This window comes from Thermobia domestica, chromosome 7 (genome assembly GCF_964235325.1).
Source record: "Thermobia domestica chromosome 7, izTheDome1.hap1.1, whole genome shotgun sequence".
Lineage (NCBI taxonomy): Eukaryota > Metazoa > Arthropoda > Insecta > Zygentoma > Lepismatidae > Thermobia > Thermobia domestica.
Window position 1 is genome coordinate 11717002 of NC_137460.1, and position 25493 is coordinate 11742494.

At 36.2% G+C, this 25493-nt stretch overlaps 1 protein-coding gene across 1 annotated transcript in view; it reads right to left on the reverse strand.

Annotated features, from left to right (window-relative positions):
- The window catches only part of ftz-f1 (ftz transcription factor 1), a 507056-nt gene extending 482370 nt beyond the window's left edge, over positions 1–24686 (reverse strand). The window contains exon 1 of the mRNA XM_081764115.1: positions 24380–24686. Coding sequence (XP_081620241.1) covers positions 24380–24491 — 112 coding nt within the window. The 5' untranslated portion in view covers positions 24492–24686. The remainder of the gene's footprint in view (positions 1–24379) is intronic.
- Positions 24687–25493: the final 807 nt, after the last annotated feature.

Genomic DNA, 25493 nt, shown 5'->3' on the forward strand with positions numbered 1-25493 from the left:
TTCTTTGTATTATCATCGGACTACAAATTGTAGTAGGACTACAGGTGTTTTCGATTTCTTCATTTAAATTATGTGTGCGGGGTTTTATATTCTGCATTGTTAGTAAGAAAAGGGCACTTGGGTAGCTACAGGATGTCACTCCGACAAAATGAAGGGTTTACTCGATACGCTCTCTGCCTCGCACAGAACGGAATTCTACGGAAATGCAGCGATCCTTAAGACTTCTACTTGATAAAACAATACAGTATCTTGCACACACATATATTTAGGTGAAACATTTACATAATAAATTAATAATGCACACACTAATTAGCGAAGCACTGACCAGTTGTGAACGTGAGAATGTTGCCACTGTGGGAATGTAGGAGAATTGCGACCTGCAACAATTACGATTAAGTGAAAACCCGAAACGATTGCCAATAATAATAATAATAATAATAATAATAATAATAATAATAATAATAATAATAATAATAATAATAATAATAATAATAATAATAATAATAATAATAATAAAGTAAAATAAATAAAATAAAAAATAAAAATAAAAAAATAAAAATGAAATGAAATCTTTGAGTTTTACGTCCCACGGTTATGCCGGTTAGGCTAAAGGAGACATGATGAGAGACGAATGAAATGGTGGAATGAAGAAAGTGAGAGGAAACGGGAGAACCCCGAGAAAATCCACGAGCACGGTGTTTGTCCACCACAAAGTCCACACTGCACTAGCTGGGATCGAACAAGGGACCCCAAGCACCGGAGGTGAACGCTCTACCACTGAGCCACCGCGCCCCCAACCCGAAACGATTGCAATCACACTGTAAATAATCTTATACGCTTGTACCAAATTTTAGGAATAATGTCTGATATCTAGGCTAAAACTAAGTTAAAGACTGCTGAATGAGAAGATAAAGGTACAATCATGTCCAAAATGATTATCGCATATCTATATGTTTTGTTGTGCGAATTCGTTATTAAATTATATTCCTAGAAAAACATATTTATAGATATGCGACAATAATTTTGGACATGAGTACATCGCTTGTACACGCCAATGAATATTTCTCCGGTCTAAAGCAATCTGGTTTCCTACAGTATGAAGGAGCCAGAGTTTTCATAGAAGACATATCACCATATGGTTGTGAAATATGAGAATCGAAAATTTATATCGACAAATATTGCAATTCGTACAATCTATCCAATCCAGCCCGGCCCGTGAAATTATAATGCGAGGCCCGACGCGAGTCCGAAATATGTTTTAGCATTTAGGCCCAAGCTCGTATGATAATTAAATGAGCTCGAATTACAGAAACTTAATAATTACCGCAAAATTGTATTTTCATTTACAGCAATTAGAGGTTTAATTTTGCAATTATGTTTGAAAAGTTCTCCAGAAAGAACGCTCAATTAAATGTCGTTGTACATGTACAGTGTATTTACAAAGTTAGGCCCGAAAAGGCCCAAGAAATATGATTGTAAATTTAATAAATTTACTGCCCGAGTCCAGCCCGGGCCCGAAGTGATATGTAATTTGTAGACCCGAGTCCGGCCCGTGGACCGAGTTGGGCTTAGGGCCGCGGGTTCGACCCGAGCCCGTGCCGACCTCTAATATCGGAATATCGCAGATCACAACTGTTATTTCTCGTTTTTCGCATAGAAGTATCTATCTCTTAATCCAAATAGCCTCTTAATTTCCTCAGAATCCGTGAAAAAAAAAAAATATATTTGGTCTAGGAATTAATTCATGCGGTTGGTACGCACACATTGAAGCTGTAGTACAAACACAAAATACATAAATACCTTAAGAAAAATATTGTCCATCGCTAGCCACCACTTTCGCCCATCTGTCAGGCAATGTACGGATTCCGTGGCGAAAGAAGTCCTCATCCTTGGAAGCGATCCAGTCAGAGACCCAAGTTTCGATATCTTCTGAAGAAATAAACCGCTGTCCAATCAAATCGTTGTTCATGCAATCGAACAAGTAGTAGTCCGAAGGAGCAACGTCTGGTGAATACGGCGGGTGGGGTAAAACTTCCCATCCGACATTTTCTAAATAGGTTTTGACCGGTTTTGCGACATGTGGGCGAGCATTATCATGTTGAACAATAAGTTTATCATGTTTGTTCTCCCATTCTGGTCGTGTTCTGGCCAGAGCTTGCTTCAAACGCATTAATTGTCGTCGATAACGTTCTCCATTCATAGTTTCACCCGGTTGCAGCAGCTCATAGTACACCACACCTTTCATATCCCACCATATGCACAGCATAACCTTTGCACAGTGAATATCTCGTTTTGGTTGTGATGGACCTGGTTCACCTGGTTTCACCCAGGCCTTTTTTCGTTTAGGGTTCTCGTAATGGATCCACTTCTCATCACCCGTAATAATTCGATGCAGAAACCCCTTTCTGCTCTGTCGTTGAAGCAGCAATTCGCAAATGGTTTTTCGTCTTTCAACGTCTCTGTCTTTCAATTCATGTGGAACCCAATGTGACATCTTTTGAATCATTCCCATGGCTTTCAAGCGTTTGGAGACTGTTGTTTGATCAACGCCTAATGCTGCTGCAAGTTGTTCCTGCGTTTGACACGAATCCTGCTCGAGCAATGCTGTCAATTCTTCGTCTTGAAATTTTTTTGGCTGTCCAGCTCGCTCTTGGTCTGCCAAGCCGAAATCACCACTTCTAAACCGTGCAAACCACTTCTGACACGTTCGCTCAGCTAGAGCATGGTCACCATACACTTCCACCAAAATACGATGACTTTCAGTCGCACTTTTCTGCATGTTAAAGTAATGCAGCAGGACACCCCGCAAAAACACTTTATCAGGCACAAATTGCGCCATGTTCACTTAACTACAAACTGGTGTTGTTGACGCTTTAATCCACTGCCCTATACTACGAACGATACGCGATGACAGGGGTTTGCAACACATGTGTGAATACACGGAACTGTGGGACGCTCCGTTCGTTGCGCCATCTCTTGTCCACCCGCACGAATTAATTCCTAGACCAAATATTAGCATCTGGTATCAAATTCGAGATATCATGTACTAAAAGGACACGTGCAAATCATTCGATTAATATATATGACATTTCTATCACAATTTAAATTTCGTCTATTAATACATATCTATTCCTTCGAATGACAGAATTTTCTGGGCATTTTTTTAAAGCTGAAAATTTGGCGATATTTGCTCCAACAGGTAGGCTATAAATAAGCATTACCAATTTTGTTTGTTTCTTTCTTCAAATTTACGAGTGTTGGAAGCTTAGAAGTGGGTTGAAAACTACGTTAGCATTTGCTGCTTTTCATATATATATATATATATATATATATATATATATATATATATATATATATATATATATATATATATATATATATATATGTATATATATATATACCATCTGGCTCTTTCAGAAGTGCTGGAATTTTCATGCACATGTGATACTGTACAACCATTAACAAAAATACTTCCCTATGTATTCTATGATCTGCAAGATCTGCAACTTCGTAACGAAACTAGAAAATTCTAGTACTGATCTCCTTGACGTAAAAACGTAACCCTTGTAAAGTTACAACACTCCACCACTCAAAATAACGGATTCCTCCCAATGATATTTTTTTTAACCATTCGATTGGTAAAAGAACAACTTCACTGGAAAAGTATCAACATCGACTGCACACTTAGTTCTTATTGCTGGTCTTAAGGTTAAATCGCTTCTTTGGTGCACGTGGACCCAGGTCCAGTTCCCGGTGGGAGAGCAATAAATGCATTATGGCAAGTCGAATTCCACCTGAATTGTTCAGGTCCACATCTTACATGGCCTCTCTGCTGAAAATGTATAGGCTTAACTTTTCACAAACAAGACTGGATATCAACTGTATACAAGATCTAGTGTTACCCATGAGACGCGATATGCTCACTGTCGTCTCGAAATGGTGTAGTCAACGTGATCTATAATCTCGCATCTCATCAAGAAAATCATGTCTCGTCTCGTGGATAATGATAACAAGATCCTTATTACAAACATACGTTTTGTGTTGTGTAAATGTAAGACTTTCAAAAGCAAGCTGGGTGCTTAATTTTTAATATTACTATATAACTCAATGGTATACTGCTGAAATTTTCATTCGATCAGTGTTTCTTCCAAGTATACCTCCGAACGATGAAAACGACCCCGGAATTCCCTTTTCTCTCTCCTTCCGGAGCTAAGGTAAGTTAAATTGCGATTACATGTGAGTCTAAGGCAGAGATTTAGCAAACACAGTCTCAGTGGAGGTCCTCCACATTTTGATCTTAGCCCTCTCCCTCCTCCCCCTTCCGGTACAATACTTCGTGAAAGAAAGGCTGCATCTTTCAGTGTGTCGCGAAATTTTTAGAATTTCAAACTTACTTTTATGACATCCAAAAAGGTCTGTTCATCTCTATTTTATACGACACATATTTTTACCAAGAAGCCTTTAAATAATGAGTTAAAAATCAATTTTAAGACAATCTGTAAACAGTCAACACCTGTAACCACCTAATCTCAGTCGTTTGTTGATCCCGTAAATCGCTCATTTCCTGTCACGTATGCAACACCGCACAACTCAGTCGAGTCAGGAAAAAAAGAAGGAAAAAAGAGCAAGTAAGAGGTACAGGAAAGGGAGGCCGTGTGAAGTTCATTCCCACAACTGGGCTTTCTCCGAGACAACCCCTTCCGACCCTTGAACAGCTCAGCCACCTGTGGCACCTGTGAGGGAAGGGGAGAGAAATAAAAAAAACATGCTCTACTACCAGACTCCCCCAACGAACCGCAAATAATGCTTTATACTCCAACAACCTGCTGCACATCCTGTCGGCTTCTATTTAATAGGGGAAGGAAACGTTTTAAACAGGTCGCTCGCTCTTCATTTCATACGAGAACTCTACGAGAAATGAATATGCGATTCTCTGGATACGAACATCTCTAAATAAGTCACCTCACATATTTTATATATAAGAAAGCAATTATACAAGGCCGTATTCAGCACAGGTATTCAGGGTCACAAATATAAAATACCAACGCATTGTTATGCTCTCCACAATTTTTATTTTATTTCCAGTTGGTTTCTTAATTGATTGACTCAATTAAGAATGTCTCTTTTCAGCCCCAAGGCTATAATAAGACAAACTCATGTGAAAATCTTATGCAAGCTCTCACCTACTCACCGGGAATTGGAGTTTTCCATCAAAGTCTAATGTAAAGCTACAATTACAGCTATTTTTCATTAGTATAGCATTATTCTTCGATTATTCTTCAGTATTACTGTCAATAAATGTGTAATAGTGTTCAAGCTCAATAGTTGAGCGCAAGCCAGAGTCCAACTCATCAAGAACACACGCGAATTCGAGTCCCATTGAGAATAGTAAACTCAAGCCTTTAGTAAGCACCAGAACAAAAGTCAAAAAGATCTGCCGATCACGAGCTCCGATGAGGATTGCGAGCCACAGTTCGTGCAAATGCGAGCCTGATATAACGTGAGGATCACTCAGGATAGTGAGCACAGCCTGTCTAAGTCCGGATAAGGCTCGACTGCAAAATTACCATGTCTTTAATTGGTAGCTCACTTAATTAAAATTAAGCAATCTTCATGCGCTTCTATCTTCAGCTGTTAGTCCCTTTCTATCGGAATTCCACTTTTTCTTCAAAAATATGCTCTACCAATTGCAACCTTTCCCCCTCTTTCAATCAAACACGGAAAATAACTTACTGTAATACAGGGTGATTATAAGTGATTCATCGTGTTTTAAAGTGAAATGTCTAAAACTACTAACACAATACGTTATTGCTACTGACGAAACGAAAGAACACATTCGAAAGTTTAATTTCTCATATTCGTCATCTTGACTCCTAGTAACAGATGACAGCACAAAATGGTGTCTATGAACCAGAAAACATTATGTGTTTTGGAACGTAAGAAGTGTTTGCAATTACACCGCCAGAACACTCAAGCATTCTGAAATGGTATCGACACTTTAAGGACATTAACTATGGGTCTACAGTAAAATCACAAGACGTCAAAGCGTTTCTGATAACGATATGAAACTTGGACAGTTTCTGTATATTGTCATGTATCATTAGTTGTTATACATTTTTAATATAACCCTTCCAAATCCAATAAATCAACTATAGAATTATAGTCACCCTATATAAAACAAAAAACGGAACACGTGACTTATAAACAAGCAAAAGTCAATTGTAGTGATCAGGAAAAATGGAATGCGTTTAAATTACTTACAATGTACACTCATGTCCAAAATTATTGTCACATGTCTATAAATATGTTGTTGCAGGAATATAAGTTGATAATGAATTCGCCCGGTATTTCTTATAATGTTAGTATGTGTATAATCGGCAAAGACATGTATGTGACAAATTTCATGTCAAAAGAGTAATAAATAAGAACAATAAAACGAAAAATAAAATGTTCTTGTCCATTTAGCAACATTTTGTTTTACTCATTCTAATTTTCGTATTTATAATTCTTTTCCTATGAAATTTACCACAAATATACATTTCCCGATTATACGCATAGTATCAGTATTAAAAGTACCCTGCAAAATCATTATCAAATTATATTCTTACAAGAAGAAAGTTACAGATATGCGACAATCATTTTGGACATGAGTGTACATAACTATCTATTGTCATTAGAATATACAACAACGTTAACTAACTTTAAAGACGCGTTGGAAACTGAACTGCCATTTGAGAACAGACGGATGATTTTTAGGGGAGTCATTCTGTATTGTATGTTAGAGTAAAAAGAATTTTACAGAAACGGAAGATCCAGAAATTTAAAAGTTCAATCTGTTTGTAAAACAAATATTGTTGATAATGGTTAAATGTGAAAACCTTGAAAAACAAAACATAATTATGTTGATTATTCCACGATGTGGGAGGCACTGTGCCTCAGTGGTAGATCGCTTACCTCTGGTACGTGGAGTCCCTGACAAAATCGTGCTCATGGGTTTACTCGGGTACTCCCGTTTCCTCCCACTTTCTCATTCCACCAATTATTCCATTATCTTTCTTTTGCATTAATCATCGTTTCCCTTAGCCTAAAGGACACAAGTGTGGGACGTTAAACTCTAAGATTTCATTTCATTCTACAATGTCTAAAAGCCTATACGAATACTGAGAGAAATGATGAACGTATTCATGTAGTCTTCATAATAGCTGCTTAAAAGTGACAGAAACGAAAGTTTATTAGCAGTGAGTTGTTGGTAAGGTACAATTACATTAAAGCTAAAAATCTATCTTTAACAATAGAGAACAACGGATCGATATTTTACTATAATTTAACGTCAATTAAAAATTTACAAAAAAAAAAAAAAAAAGGAAGTGAGAAAGATAGTAGCTACACAACGCTGTTAAATAAACTTAAAAACTATTTCCAGGTGTTTCCTTATAAAAATCTGGACGAACAGTTTATAAAATCGTAACTGTTGGCCACTGACTCAAATGTCTGCATTAGATGAAAATTCTGGAAAACAACTATTAATTCATTTAAATAGCATTCTCTAAGCACTAGTTGCGCCTGCCTGCTTCGCTGGGTGTTACATAAAGTTTCAATAGACGTTTAAACAACTTTTGTTCTTAAGAACTCTATCTATAACAGCTGAGCACACACACACACTGCATATCTTTCTCCCTTTTTTTTCTTTCTCCCAGCTCCAGATTAAGTTATCCTTCGTGGTTAGGTAACCCACCGAACAACTAATAAATGCGGGTTGCTGCACCACAAAGGGAAAGTTCTAATATGAAAAAAAAATTAAATTAGTAATTATATCTATTAAACGGATGAAACTAAAATATTATACAGTAGAATATCTATTAAACAACCGTGCTACTTTGACTATCGAGTATTCTGGTTTTCTGGTGGACTCTTCTGAGCGTGGAGAGTAAAAAAGACCACTATCTCACAAAAGTTTCGAATAACAATGTATTCCGTATTCATACTTGAGTTTTAAATAATGCTGAAAATATCACTTTATTCCTTTTTTTTTTTTTTTTTTTGGAGGGGAGGCATTAGAGTTAATAAAATCTTGTCACTTTCAGATTAACCATGAAACGTGCGGAATCAAATATTCAAGCACACATCTGAAAGCAATCTCGACTGATGAATATATATTTTTTAATATGCTGGTGGAAAAGAAATATTTGTGTCCAAGTACTAAGTCGGAAGCATGTAAAGTGACGGATAAAACTTTAAAATAGGACGTTACTGTTAAAAAACATCTGATTTACTATTCCAACTATATTACTTTTTTATACCAGTCCTTACAATTCAAGGCCAAAACATGTAAGCCTATATATCAATTTGAATTTGTGTTATTGGAGCACTAGGGTTTTAGAATTGACGCCTATATCAGAAGATTTTTTTTCAAGCCGTATCACTAAGAGAGTGTTGTAATTCCATGTCAACAATATGAGTTGAGTTGACTTCGAATTTAACGTTCCTTTTAGCAGCGAGGCTATATGAGACGTGGACTTACTGATTAACATGAAATCACAACCATATGAACTCCCGCCGGGAATCGAACCCGGGTGTCCCACGCTAAAGACGCGTACGCTAACCGCCGAACCACGAAGGAGCTCACGCGAACAGTATGTGAAAATTTAAATTTGTATTTAAGTGTTTGAAGCATACAAAAGTGACTGTTGCGCATTGGTCGGTTTAATGGCAACCAACGAAAAAAACATGTACTGCTATGTACTGCCATGTCAAAAAAATGGTATCTTACATAAGTTTCTCTTGCAAGATCTTCTCAGAAAGCCAATACTACTATGTAGATCACAATAAGAGTACTGTATGTAGATCAGTAATAAGGTACTTTCGCTAATTCGGCACTTGTCTGGGTAAGAAGAGATCAGATTAGAGAAAGTACAGTGGTTTACTGGGCCTATTTTCCAAAGATGTTCACATTATCTTAATCGCATTATTAGCAAAATTTGAAATAAAGCAGTGAAGGCCTTTGAATGTGGCTAATTTGAATTACGATTCCTTCTTTAAAAAAAAAAAAAAATGTGCCAATGAATTTCTGAAACTCTCGTATTATAAAGAAAAACTAAAAATTCTTCGAAGTTAAATCTATTCATTAATTTCAAAGAACTCAAGTTTATTTTAAAACAGAAACGTAATCAGAAATACCATAATATGCGTGTACTATTTATTCCCAACACAAGTGACCATGACATACATACTTCTCTACCTCTCCTCTCCTCCCACATTAGGTAAAAAAAAAAAACTATTGTCATTATGTCCAATATATAAAATTACATCATCAATTGGGATTCATTATTTTATGTTGAACTTTTTTTTCTAAATCATCTCTCGGTTTATTATGAATTTTATGTATAAGGTACTTTCAATTTCGAAAAAGAGTAATTAGTATACGGATGATGCAACTACCACGCTATCACTTTCAATCAAACAAACGTTTACTTTAAAAAAAGAAAAATCAAAATATAAACAGCCTTTCTTGGCATGCTGAAAAATGTTGTTTTACGACAACGATTACACAGAAAATTCAGGTCACCTACTAACATTGGCACTATTGCCCGCGTGGCCTCTTTGTATGTAATGGGAAGGGGAACGGGGAATCTTGCTTCTAAAAGAGTGGCGCGCAGACGCAACACGCCACTGTCCCGCCTACTACATCCATCCATTCCAACTTCACTTGTTTCGCTTTCGTCCGTCGCTCGCTACATTACTACGTTCGGCTCGGCTCCCTCAAATACCATGCGAACACAGCTTATAACAAGAACCGAGAGTACAAGTGTGGTGCGCAAGGCAGCCATATTGGAGGCACAGTGAGAGCGGCGCGCAGTCGCTTTTCGTAATTCTCTCCTGACCTAGTTTCGCGATTGATTGCAAGTACACTCAGGGTACTGGCCAAGGGCTTTCTCGGATTAAAAATGATATATACATTATTTTCATTATTTCTTTTATCTTAAAAAAAAGCATATTTCAAAATTTATGAGCGTTAAATGTGCAGGATATATTTTTTTCTTTTTGTTTTAACCAAAACAAAATATGAGCCAATAATTTTAAGCGTAATACAGGACTTTATACAAGACAGAATTGCTACGTTCAATTAAAAAACATTACGACGTCAAAAACTGTTGTTATGTCAGCTACACTATCTACGAATTAAAGTACTTTTCTTTTTTATCGGTATTTACCTATTAATACTATATTTTGATAACATTTTTTTGTAGAGATTTTTATCTTGCAGTGTTTTGGAAAATTACCTGACCAGGTACAACCATCAAAGTAGTGGTCTTTCAATTTGTCTTGAAAGGAATTTAATTTTCAACTTCTCAATTTGGAAACGCTTTCAAAATTCGACGCTTCCGCAAAGTTAAGAGTTTGAACTTCATCGATATTCAACGAACTTTTTTTTAAAAAAGTTCGTTATTGAATTCTCTATGTCTGTGTGTGTGTGTATGTCCTGCCTGTTATCTGTGATTTTTTTTTTTTTTTTTTTTTTCAATTTTGAGCTCTCCATTCGATAGAGCACCAAAAACTATCTGGGAAAATGATGGAATTTTTCGTGTCACTCTTACCGTTTCCGAGATATTGGCTAAAAATTAGTTCCGTTTCGGCAGATTTAAGGAGTTATATCTCAGGAACCGTAAGTCATAAAGAGATAATATTGGTGTTTATCAATACCTAAGAGGATGGTAAATAGTTCGGTACCAAATAGTAACCGGTAGCCATTGTTGAACTGGCCACCGTTCTCCATATATTAGCCAAAAAAAAAAGTTCGAATTTCGGGAGATTTAAGGAACTATATCTCGGGAACAGTAAGTCTCAGAGAGATCATATTGGTGTTGATCGATACCTAATAGGATGGTGAACATTTTAGTACTAAATAGTAACCGGTGGCCACTGATCAACTGGCTACTGGCTAACTGGCCACTGTTCCCCAGATATTGGCCAAAAAGTTCGAATTTCGGGAGATTTAAGGTAATATCAGAGAGAGATGATATTTTGCGAATTTTTGCGAGAAACAGAATAAGGTGCGGATAAAAAGATTTACTTTTACATGTAAGAACAATCACATTTATCCTTCCCGCTCCATCTCTCCATTCTTTTTAAGTTCGTTCTGGCAATGCTCTTGGAGCATTCTCAACGGGTTGGTGTTGAAAGTAGTGTTTACGTTACTGTTACAAGATAAATAACAATACAACCAATACGTTACTTTACAATATGACATTTTTACATGTACAGTGCCTTAAAAAAATATATGTTCCAGCAGAATTAATATAAATGCAGATTATTAATGGAAACGAAATGAAATTTTTGAACTTAACGCCCCACGATTATGCTCTTTTAGGCTAAGGGAGACAGATGATTAAGGAAACTAATGGATGAGGGAAGAAAGATTAAGGGTGGATTCAGAGGGGGGGGCTGTAGATCGAAGCCTCCAGGTGGACGGGAGGCTCCACTCTGATCAAAATCTCACCAGGCTGTGTAAAAAAGAATCATACAAGATTCAATCATCATCATAGGATAAAATATAACCAAAAACATGAAACGAATTTCTTTGCTGTTAGCGTACGCGCCTTTGGCGTGGGAGACCCGGGTTCGATTCCCGGCGGGAGCTCATGTGGTTCGGATTCCACGTTAATCAGTAGGTCCACGTCTCATGTAGCCTCGGTGCTGAACGGGACGTAAAACTCAAAGTCAACTCAACAAATTTCTTTGCTTGTTACATCCACCATAACAAACGATAAATTAGCATATATCAGCTTTTAAAAAACATCATTACATTTATATTATAGATTTACTATTTTATGTATTCTTTATGCATTTGGAGCGGTCCCAGGTTCGATTCCCGGTGGGGTTACTCGGTCGAAAAAGTGTAACACGCTTTTTCAGGCCAGCCACCCTGAATGAGGTTTTCCTCATTCACACCAGGCAAATGCTGGGGTGGTACCTAACTTATAGATCCTAGGCCGCTTCCTTCCTTCCCTTTCCCCGGATTGTGTGCTCGCCGAGGGACGTCATCCCTCAAATCGTGATGGGCTAAATGGCCTTAGGTGCCGAAAGCCCAGAAATCTAAATCCTAAAAATCTTTATGCATTTGGAAAGCTCCATTAGATATAATATCATCCTAATGCATGGCGTGGTTGATATAGTAGAACTACATGTATTCCCTTAACTCTTCCACTGTTCTTTCACAGAAATATATTAGGCGAAATCAGCAGGAACCACATATTTTTTTTCTAGCCCCAGGCTAGATGGATTAATCCGGCGCTGGAATTATTTGTGGAATGATAATGTGGGAGGACGATAAAAACCCCAAGAACACGATGTTTGCCCCAAAAACATACTTGGCCAGGGATCGAAAGCAGGGACCCCACATGCCAGAGGTAACCGCTTTACACCGAGGCAACGTGCTATTATTGCTAACACGAGCGATACACTTTCCAACACCATAAATTGTTGTTTTTGTCGTCTTTTTTTTTTTTCTTTTAATTACGCATGACAATTTACCTCAAAGCATGTCAATTTGAGAGTACAAATGTGAGGAAACAAATTCAAAACTGATAAAGCCTCCGTTTGTAGTTTAATGTCCCTCCCACTTTTTCTTAAGCACCAAGTTTATATAAAACATGAATTTTAATGTAGTATACATGATCTTAACGATCCCATATACACCAACTAAAAATGAAATCAGTGTTGCCGGTTGTCTTTGCAAAAAAATACTGTATATGTATTCTTAATATTCATTTTACTCCTTTATATTGTCTTTATATTTATTGAAAACCGTCAACGCAATTGGATGTGATACTTATCTGAACGCTTTTTCGAAATAAAGTCTTTTGAAAAAAATAATCGAATTTTCAATTCCTTTTAACTTTTTACTACTTCTTCGAAATACGTCATCTGATGGCCATAGTACTGAACACTAAAGTATCTTGAATGTGTGTTATCCCATTCGTACAACTTGTGTAAATACTGTTGAAGAACCTGCCAAAAATTTGGGTGTTGTTTTTCAAGATTTGTATTACTGTAATATTCTTAGTTTGCAACAGTGGATAATAAATGTGAAATTGTAAGATATTGTTTTACATGTAGATTTGAAATATGTAATAACTTAACGCAGTGCCATTTGTTGAAGAGTATGTCAAACAATGTTCCTCCTGTCGATATTTTAATGGTACAAAATTTCAGCATCTTGATTTGTGTTTGTTCGGGTGAAGATAATGGTCCACTGCACTACGCGGTGGAAGTTCCTTTCTTGGGAATCACTTTCTCGAGGACGGCTTTAGCTACACTTTTTCCATGTCGGTTCTCGAAGACATAGAAATTTTTCATGAGAACAGTGTCCATGGTGTACAAGGTCAGATCCAGAATTATGTGACGAGCAGGTGCACCAATAACTACCAATAAATTTTGAATTTTGTAATGCCTTTAGGCATCTGAGGTTTGAATGAGAAATTGCCTTGCAAATGCTATGTCTGGTTTCGGGAGTCGAACCCACGACTTTCCGAATGCACACTCAACGCTTTACTATGTGAGCCACCGCTGCTTTGTATTGCTATAATTTTTCAGTATATAATTAGCTTGCTGCTTTTCGATCAGGAATTTCTTTAATCATTGACACCTGGAATGTGATGGATACTTGTATCGTAGAGAATCCTTATGAAAGTGTTGCCATTTTCACCGCTAGCTTCTAATTTTAGAATATTTTTTATTTACAACGAAGGGGTGCACATACAACGATGCAGCCCCCTAAATCCGCCCCTAATGGTGTAGGTCTCTCTCAAATCCTCAAGATTAATGACCGAAAAATTGTCCCATTCGTTAGGATGGATACTTTTAAAAAAAGACCAAACTTTGCAATTTATTAAGTAGTCATGACGTAGATAGTTTTAAGTAAGGTGATTATAATCAGTCATGACCCCGAGGAATAGTGGCCAAAAACTTCCCATACACTTAACATTCCATACGTCCCTGATGAACTAAGACATAACTTACTTTGCACGGTAATTCGCGTAGTGGTAGGAACATTTCCCTTCCTCAGCTCAATTTTGCATTCTGAATAGGTGATGAATAGTATTAATTATTCTCCACAATTGATAATTAAATGAAATCATAACTGATTAGCTATACTTATCTTTAAAAAAAAAAAAAAAAAAACGTCAAATATAAATTCATTCCACAATTCTTGCGGTAATTTGACGATTATCATTGGTATTAAAATCTTCAATTGTATGGTAAACTAGCCCCTTCATGACAAAGACTTAATAGTGACGCTCATCGTTAGTGCCAGCGGTCTCTGTTTCGATCCCGGCTACGTAAATTTATGGTGGACAACATCGAATCTGTGGGTTCTCCAATTTACTCTCACACTTTCATTCCTCATTATCTTTATTTTTCCTTAGCCTAAAAAAAGAGATTTATGAATTAGATTTCTAGGCATTTGGCATCTATGGCCATGTTAGCCCGTCACTAAGATTAGGATTAGGAATTAGATTTCTGGGCTGTCAGTATCTATGGCCATGTTAGCCAGTCGTGTTTTGAGGGATGACGTCCTTCGGCGAGCACACACTATTCGGGGAAAGGGAAGAAAGAAAGTGGCCTGGTACCTACAAGTTAGGTACCACCCCGCCATTTGCCTGGTGTGAATGAGGAAAATCCAGGAAAACCTCATTCAGGATGGCTGGCCTGAAAAAGCATTTTACACTTTCTCGATCGAGTGTCCCCACCAAGGGGGCTAACAAGTATACTTTCCCTTGCGCGTGGGTTTGGGTTAGAAGGTCCCGCAAGGTATGCTTCCACGGATACAAACCAGAGTAAATAGTTCGGATTCCATTTTAAATAGAAGTTCTCTCATATACCCTCACTGTCACAAATATGTATAATAATAATAATAATAATAATAATAATAATAATAATAATAATAATAATAATAATAATAATAATAATAATAATAAGAAGAAGAAGAAGAAGAAGAAGAAGAAGAAGAAGAATCTAAGAGTCGAGTCTAACGTTCCACAATTATGTCCTTCAGACTAAGGGTGACGATGATTACAGCAAGTGAATGATGATGGGATGAGAAAGTGGAAGGAAACGGGAGTATCCCGAAAAAACGCACGGACAAGATATTCTCTACCACAAACTTACTTGGCCGAGGATCGAACCAGGGTTCCCAAGTACCAAAAATATGAGCTCTACCACTAAGCCACCGTGCCCCCTTGCAAAGACGTGTTAAAAGAAGTCGAATTGCCTACGTTCATAATATGTATATACTATATAATATTGCTAACTATTATCTATATTTTTAAAAAAATCTTGATACTTCTGTAAAGAAATTTAAGATTTCAGGATTGTGTGAAGGGTGTAAAACCTTCTGTAAAATGCCGTGGCAATACATTGTATGCAACAGTACTATCCGCAGTCAACTGGCTGGAGATAAGAAGAAATAAAAAACACATTTGCCAGTCATATTTCACTGTTTTTTATTTTTATTTCTTGAGTTATTTTGAACGGCAAAATGGTGAAGACAACTCACGTGCGAACTTGGCCCAGAAAGAAGAAATGGTTAGTGGGTCAATTCAATACTGTGATACCGTGTAAAAGCCAGGAGTAGCTTCTATTGCAAAACCATGGCAACCGATTATCTAGCGCCGTAATCAAAACGCCTACGTAAAAGGCTCGATCGAAGTCGAAAGGATGGATCTCTTCGTTTACTGCTAGTACTGTGATATATATATATATATATATATTCTCCGGCTTTTTTCTTCTTTCCTCAAAATGTAAAAACATTCCACTCCACGAAAATGTAATGCTTTGCTTCGAAATAGGTTACTGGGACTCATTTTGTAGTTCAAAGTCGATGGGGGAAGAAAGAAATTGGGGTAAACTTAATAGCAAGAAAACACGATAGATGGTAGCACTTGTTTTAACTCAGAACTCATTCATTACAATATACAATGAAGTAAATTTATACGGGAGGAACACCAAAACTTGTCTATAAGAAAAACATTAAGTTTCATTTTTAGAGTAAATTTTTACAAAAGTAATCAAATAAAGTGAAATTCATTTACATGTCCATCTGTTATATGTATATGAAAAGGGCTGGCAACCACACTATTCAAACCGAAACAAATTGTAAATATAAGTAATTCAGCACTCAACATTGGTGAGAGGGTTCCCTGGTTCGACCCTTGGCCACGCAATTTTGTGGTGGACACCATCATGCTTATGGGTTTTCTCGGGATTTTCCAGTTTCCTAACATATCCTCACTTCACCAATTATTTCATACTAATTTACTTTCAATAATCATATCCATCTCCTTTAGCCAAAAGATCATTTTACTTTATAAGCTCGTATTTAGGGGATTCCTTAATGAAAAGTTCCTTTCAACCTTAAGAGGCCTCATCCCGGCGAAATTAAAATACCGCAAATTTTACAGTAATTATGTGATATCTTCAAATAGAAAAAAGATAATTGAAATGTGGAACAAGAGCGCCCTAGACAATATTATTTTGCGTGAGGTAACGTTATCACAAGTCACCTAGTGGCTTTCCGTTTCCAGCCGTTTAGAAACGCGAAAATAAACGTTGATTTTCAAAAACAGCTCCAAATCGAAAGCAGATAAGTGAGTCGTGATAACGGTATATCATGTAAAATGACATTGTCTAGGGCGCTCTTGTTCCACATTTCGATTATATTTTATCTATTTGAAGATACCACCTAATTACTGTAAAATTAGCGGTATTTTAATTTCACCGGGATGAGGACTTTAACACCTAATACTAAAGCTAACGTAGAACTTAAATTTCCTTACGTTACAGACCAGGTTTTCTTTTACAAAATTTTGTATGGAAAATCATGATGTGAGAAGCCTGCGATGCGATAATATCTGCTTAATGATGTGTCCTGTACTATACATAATAGCAATTCAATTTATCTTGGGTAGAGATGGAGAGTTGATCAATTCCGAGATGCAAAGCTCTCAGAAAGTGTACCTCGAAGAAACATTGCTACAGCCCACGAAAACTCCGGTCGCCTATATGGTGCATACTCAACAGTTTGATGTATGGTCAGCACTTGGACGTCTTATACCATTATTGCCGACTTTGAATGTCAAGAGTTTAACCCCTGTAACTCAGGCAGCTTTTCCAATTTTAACCAGGACGTTGAGTACACAATGACAACAATCTTTGCTTTTGGCCAAGGATCGAACCCGGGACTATGTATATCAAGCACGCTCACTAATCGCAAGGCTACACTTGAGTTGAAGGGTAGTTTACTGAAGAATAATAAAACTGAAGAAAAATCAAATATTAAAAACGTCCATAGTCCGAGTTAATATAAACCGCGTACATTGCAATTCAGCGTGAAAGTCAATGTAGGACCATTCCTATGTTTAATTTGCAGAAATTCAATCCTACCCTCAACCAAGCTAAAACCAACCTGCTATTAGCCTCTAGCGGGTTATGGGCAACCAAACAGCCTTTAATTTGGTGATGTGTGGCCAGTACATCGGTTTATGTCTTTCTCGCTTGCTGAAGATTCGAAACATGTATAAATTGGATTATTATGAATACAAACTATTCAATAAATTAAATCAAATTATTAAAAAAAAAAACTGACTGGCATTATAATACTATCTCCATTTGACTTTAAGTCTGTGGTATCTTGCGGAAAAAGGGTACTCTTATGTTTCAAACAAAATCATAAAAATTAACATAGCTGTGGTTTTGTGGAACAGTGATGACCTTTGGCGAGGAGTCTCTGGTTCAATTCTAAATGCTATAAGTTTGTGGGCATTACGTCCACAGGTTTTCTTGAGGTTTTCTTCTTTACTCCCACATTTCCATTCTATCAATTCTTTTGTAATCATTTCATTTTCGTTCATGAACCATTTCCTTTAACCTAAAGGACGGTTTTTATTTTTTTAATTTTGAATTTTTGGAAATGAATCTCGACCATTAGATTGGGTACCTCTATCTTCAGTTTTCAGATTGCAAAGAATTAATTAATTTAAGATATTAGATGTTTCTTTGACTAATGAGACTCATCAGATGTTTAGCGTGAAGATTTGTATTTTATGGGGTAGAAATGACAAAAAAAAAAAAAAAAAAAGCGACCGAACAGGACTGGACGAATTCGAAATGTGGATATAAAACATGTAGACAAGTAGCTGAAGTGAGGATATATTGGATAGTAGGAAAGAACGAGTTTTGATCCAATTAAAGATAGGAAGGAGACGAAAGAGACTACACTTGTATGGAATTAAAAAAAAAAAAAAATGGCGTCAAGATCAAGAGGTTAACTGAGAACTGTGGTACACAGTGCCGTAACTTAGATTTTTTTTCTGGAGGGAAAGCATTAATACGCATACTTGAGCCCACTAGAAAAAGTTGTTTTAATAATTCTTGGGCCCCTCTTTCCATCTTTCTCTTACTCTTTATGAGCCCCCGGAGTCTGTGGGCCGTTCCGCACGGCAAGGTCTGCAGGGCCGTTAGTTACGCCCCTGGGTGCGTTCCATACACGAGAAATTAATTAAGGGGATAATATTGATATATCTCAAAGCCATACGAATAAATATTATTTCTAGGTCCCCTAAGAATATATATATATATATATATTTTTTTTAACTGATATGCGTCCACGACTCATTGTTTTATTTGCCTTTTGTGTGCTGTTTTGTTTATGTAAGATAGTGAACCTGTTTGATGCTTCGTTTATAATTTCATGTTCGTATCGTATATGGAGTAAGAAAATTTTGTCAAAGTGGGAACCCTACGAACGAGGGGAGCTTTCCTGGAGGGGCAGTTGCCCCCTGCCCCGCATAAATTACGGCCCTGGTTGTACATGTGAAATCTTTGCGGTAAATGATCTGCCAGTAAAATGTGAGCGCAGCTAAGATATCACTTAGGCCCATACATCATATGGGCCTACATTTTTTTCATTAATTTAGTTTGATTTTAAGATTCAGTCTGTAAAAATGCACTTACAATAACTTTGGGAGTTATGCAGTTGTGGGGTTCCTAACGAGAAACGGATTAGTCCTATACATTAAAAGAGTGGCTCCCAACCGTTTCTGACTGAGGACATATTTACTGAACACCTACTTTATCGTGATACACTTGTTTGATTTTTGATTAATATAAATTTAATAGTGTACGCCTATAAATTTCCGAAAGGTGGTAGCTTAGGTAGTACTGAGAATTGTTGCTGCCGATGCAAACGTTGAATGGTACCACTGGCGGATCCAGGAAATGATCAAGGGAGGGGCTAAACCATAGTTTGCAGTTTTATCCAGTGTAAAGCAGGATTGAAGCCCATTTTGTCCAGTGTATACTTGAATGACAAGGGGGGGGGCTATAGTCCCTACAGCCCTACCCTTGGATCCGCCTCTGAATGGTACAACCTGTCTCAATTTTTTTAACGTATTATTAAATGGTTCATGATTTCAAAATTCTAAAATTTTGCTACACACCAGTGTGTCGCGACACACCGGTTGGGAACCATTGTTTGGCAAATGTTTATATTAAAAATTTCACGTCTTTTTTTCCTACTATCCTTCAATAACAGTTGTTTATTATATCAATTAAACTATTCATATATTATACAGCAAAAGAAGTCCCTGGACAGTCTTACACTATTCTTTTAGTGTAATGAATTGGAAATAAATCTTTGGGAATAAATCTTTAATAAGAGCAGGGGTAGAAGTGTGGGGAAACGCGGGATGTTGCTCCCCCCACTTCCTAACAAAATTAGAATGGACAAAGATAGACAAGGGGGGCGGCGTGACGTCATGCGTCCTCCTACCTTTTCAGACCCACTTTTATCCCTTGCTTAAAAATATTAATTTTAGTGGGAAAATGTATTATTTGAAGTACATTACTTAATTTCTACGTTCATATTATGTACGTTTAGAGTGACAATATATTTTTTTTTCTACATCAGGAAGCATCATCAAGTGGCCAAGATAGGGTTTCTTCCACCCCACAATATATAATCAGTTATATAGGGTGTCTTACACAAATGTATCCATCCATTTATTTCGGAAGCAATTCGCACAAATGAATGGAAAGTGAGGAGGCCGTTTTGAGTGTGGGAGACCTACAATGTGTTTAATTCAACTCTACATACCGACCTAGAAGGGACGACATTCTATCCTACTTATAAATTTTTAATTGCAGTATCGGCTCTTGAAGGAAGTCAACTATTAATATATAAGATATTTTCTTCCTTTGTAGCAATAAAATTATTATTATTATTATTATTATTATTATTATTATTATTATTATTATTATTATTATTATTATTATTATTATTATTATTATTATTATTATTAGAGATGCCACTTCCATCAAGAGTAGCCACTGCTTAACTGATAATATGGGTCAAGTTATATGTTGTTTAAAAGATGATGTGACTCTCCTCAGCGACTATTATTATTAATTTATGCAGAAGCTGATAAATCGTTCTTTTAATCATTTCAAGAGTAGGAACTAACTTCAAATAGAATTCAATGTTGCCAACTTATTTATTTAACATTTGCAGTACTGTAATGGAAGGGCCTGGAAAAACAGAAATGAAATGAAATGAAATATTTGAGTTTTACGTCCCACGATTATGCCGGTTAGGCTATAAGAGACGGTGATGATGATAGATGAATGAAATGGTGGAATGAAGAAAGTGGGAGGAAACGGGAGAACCCCAAGAAAACCCACGCACACGGTGTTTGTCCACCACAAAGTTCACTTGGCGAGAACAGGGTTTGAACCCGGGACCCCAAGCACCAGAGATGAACGCTCTACCACTCAGCCACCGCGGCCCCCCCCCCTGGAAAAACAGAAACCACTATCTCGGTTACGTCTTTGGAGCCTTCTTCTTCTTTTTTTTTCATATACAATGAATCAGTATTGTTACCGCCTCGTAAAATATGAAATTTAGTAAATTTGTATTCAACTTTGTTTAAACTACTCAAATTTAAAGAAAATATGCTAACGAACAGGATTGGAAATTATCATGAATTCATTGCGGAAAGGCAATTCTCTCCTTCAGCTTCTTCCTATTTGGCACCCACCTTACCGCAAAGCCCGTATCTCAGTCAGTGTCTGTTACAATGACTGCCAATGTCAATAATAACAAACGAAATACGTTTGAAAGTTCAGATTCTTTACTAAATAACTTTTTTGACTTTCCTCCATATTTCCATGTACCAGACCATCTATTTTCTCTGATCTGCGTCATTTACAAAGATAAACAGTTTACTGATTAAAAAAAAAAAAGAGAAAAAAACTAAATAAAGGCTTGGTCAATAACAACGGATATACAAACACGTAAAGTAACCAAAGAATTGCTGTTTGAACTACTGAATTAGTATGTGAGACAAGTTTAAGTTAATACATAAGTCTGAATTACTGGCTTATCACAATAAATAAGCAAAGCGGGGGAAGGGGGAGATATCACTATCTAAGAAAAATCCCAGTTTTCCCTGATTTCCAATCTAAGAATTTTTCCTGATTTTTAAAAATATTTCTAATTTCCCCGAATCCCGATTTGTGAGAATCCCGATTTGTTGCTTTAGTTGAACAAAAAATGTCCAAAGGAAATGGGCACCGTACAATGTCGTCCACAACTATATTTATTTACACATAGTAAAGCTTGATAAGTTAACCACCTGTAGACTTTTGACCGCATATTATTTGAATAACGGTATGTTTTACTCTGCAAGTTGGATATTTGTATCAGTTACCCACTTTTTTAATGTTAAATATAGGTGGGATCTCTTTTTGAACTGAGTAAGGTGTGAAGAGTGTTGAAAAAGACAGTGGAAGTATAAAAGTATGTAGATATAGCCCAGTAAATCGTGTATGTTCTGTAAGAACAAGCGTGGTCAACAGATGGCTGTATATCCCATTATAATTATTTTGGGATCTGAAATATCATCCTTGGACAGTCTTACTAAAGATGGAAAAACTCCCTATTCATACCTTGGTAACAGAAACCTCTAGGCCCGCAATGTATATGTATGCCTTTATAGTAAGAAATTACAAATTTTTACGACTAAATATTACACGAATATGCGTAGCTACTCTCCAAAGTTTTAGGATATGGTTGTTCTTCCCTAGTTTAATTCAGCAAATTCAGCCCATGAAGTGGCAGTACTCTCAGGTAGAACATACGATGTAAACATAATTTAACAAAGTAGCCAGTCACGTACGTAGGAATTTATTTCGGGAGGGGTCAAACGCATTTGTGGGGGAGGGGTTCAAATTCAATTTGAGGATAAATTATATTAGAATTTGTAAACTTGCCCCTAGAATTACATTGAATTTGCAGACAAGTAGGGATATTGTGGGGTCCGGACCCCGAAAACCCATCTCTGCATACGTCCCTTTAAGTAGCTTATGTAAATATACTTACAAGTATCTAATTCGCTCTAGTTTCTGTACTACGGAGGTCTTACAATCACCACTTTACGTATATTAATATGCAGTGTGTCATTATATAACCGTCATTGTATTATTTATGATACTGATTTATTTAAACAGTCAATATTTATATAGAGATACGATAAAATCGTTTCGTGCCAATAGATAAATTAGATGCGCATATTCACGATTAAATCTTAAATTTATTTTCTGTGTATTGTATAATGAATGCCCAAGATGTAGGGCATTACGAAGACTTTTATAGGGACGAAGGAGTGGGATAATCTTCTTTCTCGAAATCTTGAAGTAGGGTGTTGCTGAAAAAAAAAAAACTTGGCCATACATCTCTCTATAAAAATCTCTGTACTTTTAGCCATACGAGGATTGAAATCACCAAAAGTGGTTCTTATTTACTGTTGGAGTTTTCTATTTTATGCTAAATTAATAGTGTTTTCTACACTGTTACGAGAGTTCGGTCTTTGAAGTGTATGGTCAGGAATTTTTTAAAACAAGACTGCACATGAAATAATAACTTATACCTTTGTTTTACGTCCCACGATTATGTCCTGTAGGCTAAACACGGATAATTAATGAAAGTGAGTCATCATGAAGGGAAATGATGAAATGTGTGTGAGGAAACGGGTGGACTTTGGGAAAAACATAACGACGTCCACCACCTACTCATATGACTTGGAGTCGAATCAGGGACTTCTTGCATCAGATGTGAACGCTCTATCACTGAGCCACTCTGTCTCCAAAACTAAGCATATTTGTTAGCTTTTTCTTCGTCACAAGCTCCTCAAAATTTTAGCTATAACCAACTCTTAAGTACTATAAAATTACCGTAACAGTTTCTGGCTCAGTTAAAGTTTAGTGGGTCCACTACGGTATCGCATCTAAGTAGTAGTTTGACAAGGTCAAACTGACAAAATTAATATTTTCTTCCAGGATTTTCCTTGCTTAAAAAAGAAAACTCTTATGTCGTTTTTAATAGTGAATGTTCTATTTTTTAGGTTCATAAATTGTGGCCGTACTGAGGTATTAATGGACCACCGGTATAAGGATCTCTAGTGGTAGAAAGTGCTGTTCGGTGAACTTGAAATCAATACCAATGCCTTTTTTACGATTTATTAATTACGTTTTTTTTCTTTCTTTCTTTGAAACGTGTATACGCAATACAATTGTAATGAGATGTGTAACTATTATGAAAAAAGAAAAAAAATTTCATCCTGGTTTTCACTTTCGTGGCAACCATAACCTACACAAGTAAGCAGGCAGCTCTTCCTTTCTCATGACCCACAAAACCAGTTCAGCAAAAAAATACTTGTTCCGATTTCACTCTCAATACAATTGAATGTAAAGTGATCATCATTCATTGCATAATATGAACTGTAATCCTTCTTTATTATTATTATTTTTTTTTAATCATAAATAATTTTTACTCGCAATAATTAGCTGCTAAATCATCTCATATTATTTTATATAATTTTCCTTTATTTATTAATGACGAAACTCATGTTAAAATTGTATTTGTTTATAATAATTTGTGTTGTCATTAATTTAAATTTTGAATTACAAACGTAAATAGTAAACAATTGCGCACTATGTTCTTCTTAAAAACTATGCCATAATAATGCTAACAAAATTATTAACAAATAGTTCTGCGGAGCTGTAACAAAAACATACATACTAAATCACGTTTTTGATTTGTTTTAGATAGTTAAGGTTGTTTGTTGTTCTACAGGTAGGCTTACCAACCTACCCAAGCATTCCGGTACAGAAACGATAACAAGATTTGTTTTTCCCCACAAGGGCAAGGGTAAACTGGTTGCTGGTCGTGCAACAGTTTTTTTATTATTACATCTACTCATGTTCACACGTCAATAGCATAAAAATGAATTTGATTTTTGCTGAAATAACAACACATCGAATTTACCTGCAGTGCCAGACGAGTATGACACTTGTAGTTCTGTGTCCGTGGGCTGTGTAGTGGTGCAAGTTGCTGCAGCTGTGTTTGGAACGCTCATGCTTGTGGCCTCTTCATGCATGTTTTTTGCGTTATCGAACAATAATGTTGAGGCACCCCCGGAGTCCCAGAGCTTCAGAAAGCCCTGAACTTTTCGTCTATGCCAAGGTTTCACTAAAATCTTCTTCGTTACGTAGTGAAAAAAAAAATTGGATGCTGAAAATGTAGGTCTCTAGGACACTTCACTCACACTTTACATACAGACATTACTACGTGAGTCAACTCAGAAACATGGTCCGTAATAGATGAAAATAACTCAAAGTTAGTTTTGTTTGAGGACTCTAAATTGTAATTAATTACAAAATTAATTAATTTAAGTATTTATTTTGATCTTTTGAACTGTTAAAAGTGAAATTGGCAATTTAGTTTGAGAAATTCAACGATAAAAATATTTCTATTCGCTTACATCGCTTACATCTACAAAAGTAGGTCGAGCGTTTTATTGGGTTTTTAGCTATTTCTGTACAATAAAGAACTACCAAAGACGCTTTATTATTTCTAATAATCACAATCTATCATTTGGTTCTATAACAAGCTGCAAAGATTTATACTTTTCAAAATATTCTATTAAATATATAATATTCAGAGCGTTACTTGCTTTGTTGATGTAAGCGAGCAACCTTGAGGACACACTGCCATCTATTACCATTTGGCCGTACTATTTGAACTTAAGATTTGTTTTGTTCCACAGGAAAGTAAAAGACAGAAATGAATTACAGAAAAAAAAAGAGGAAGAGAAGCCATGATTTCTCTCTATACATCTATATTTATTCTATTCATTCACAATCCAAATCGATATTTTTATTATAATAACTAATACATACATGTTACCTACAGAGAAACTGTACTGAACATTTTTTTTTTTTAAACAATTGTATGCATTAGAACATTTTGGTAAGTAACGAGGCCGCAACATTAGTATTTATAATGACTTTTATCATTACTATCATTCTGGTATTCTGCTTTGCAATATTTTGGTATTTGTAAATATCATTTGTAGAATTTGCACGTTTTGAAACGGCCT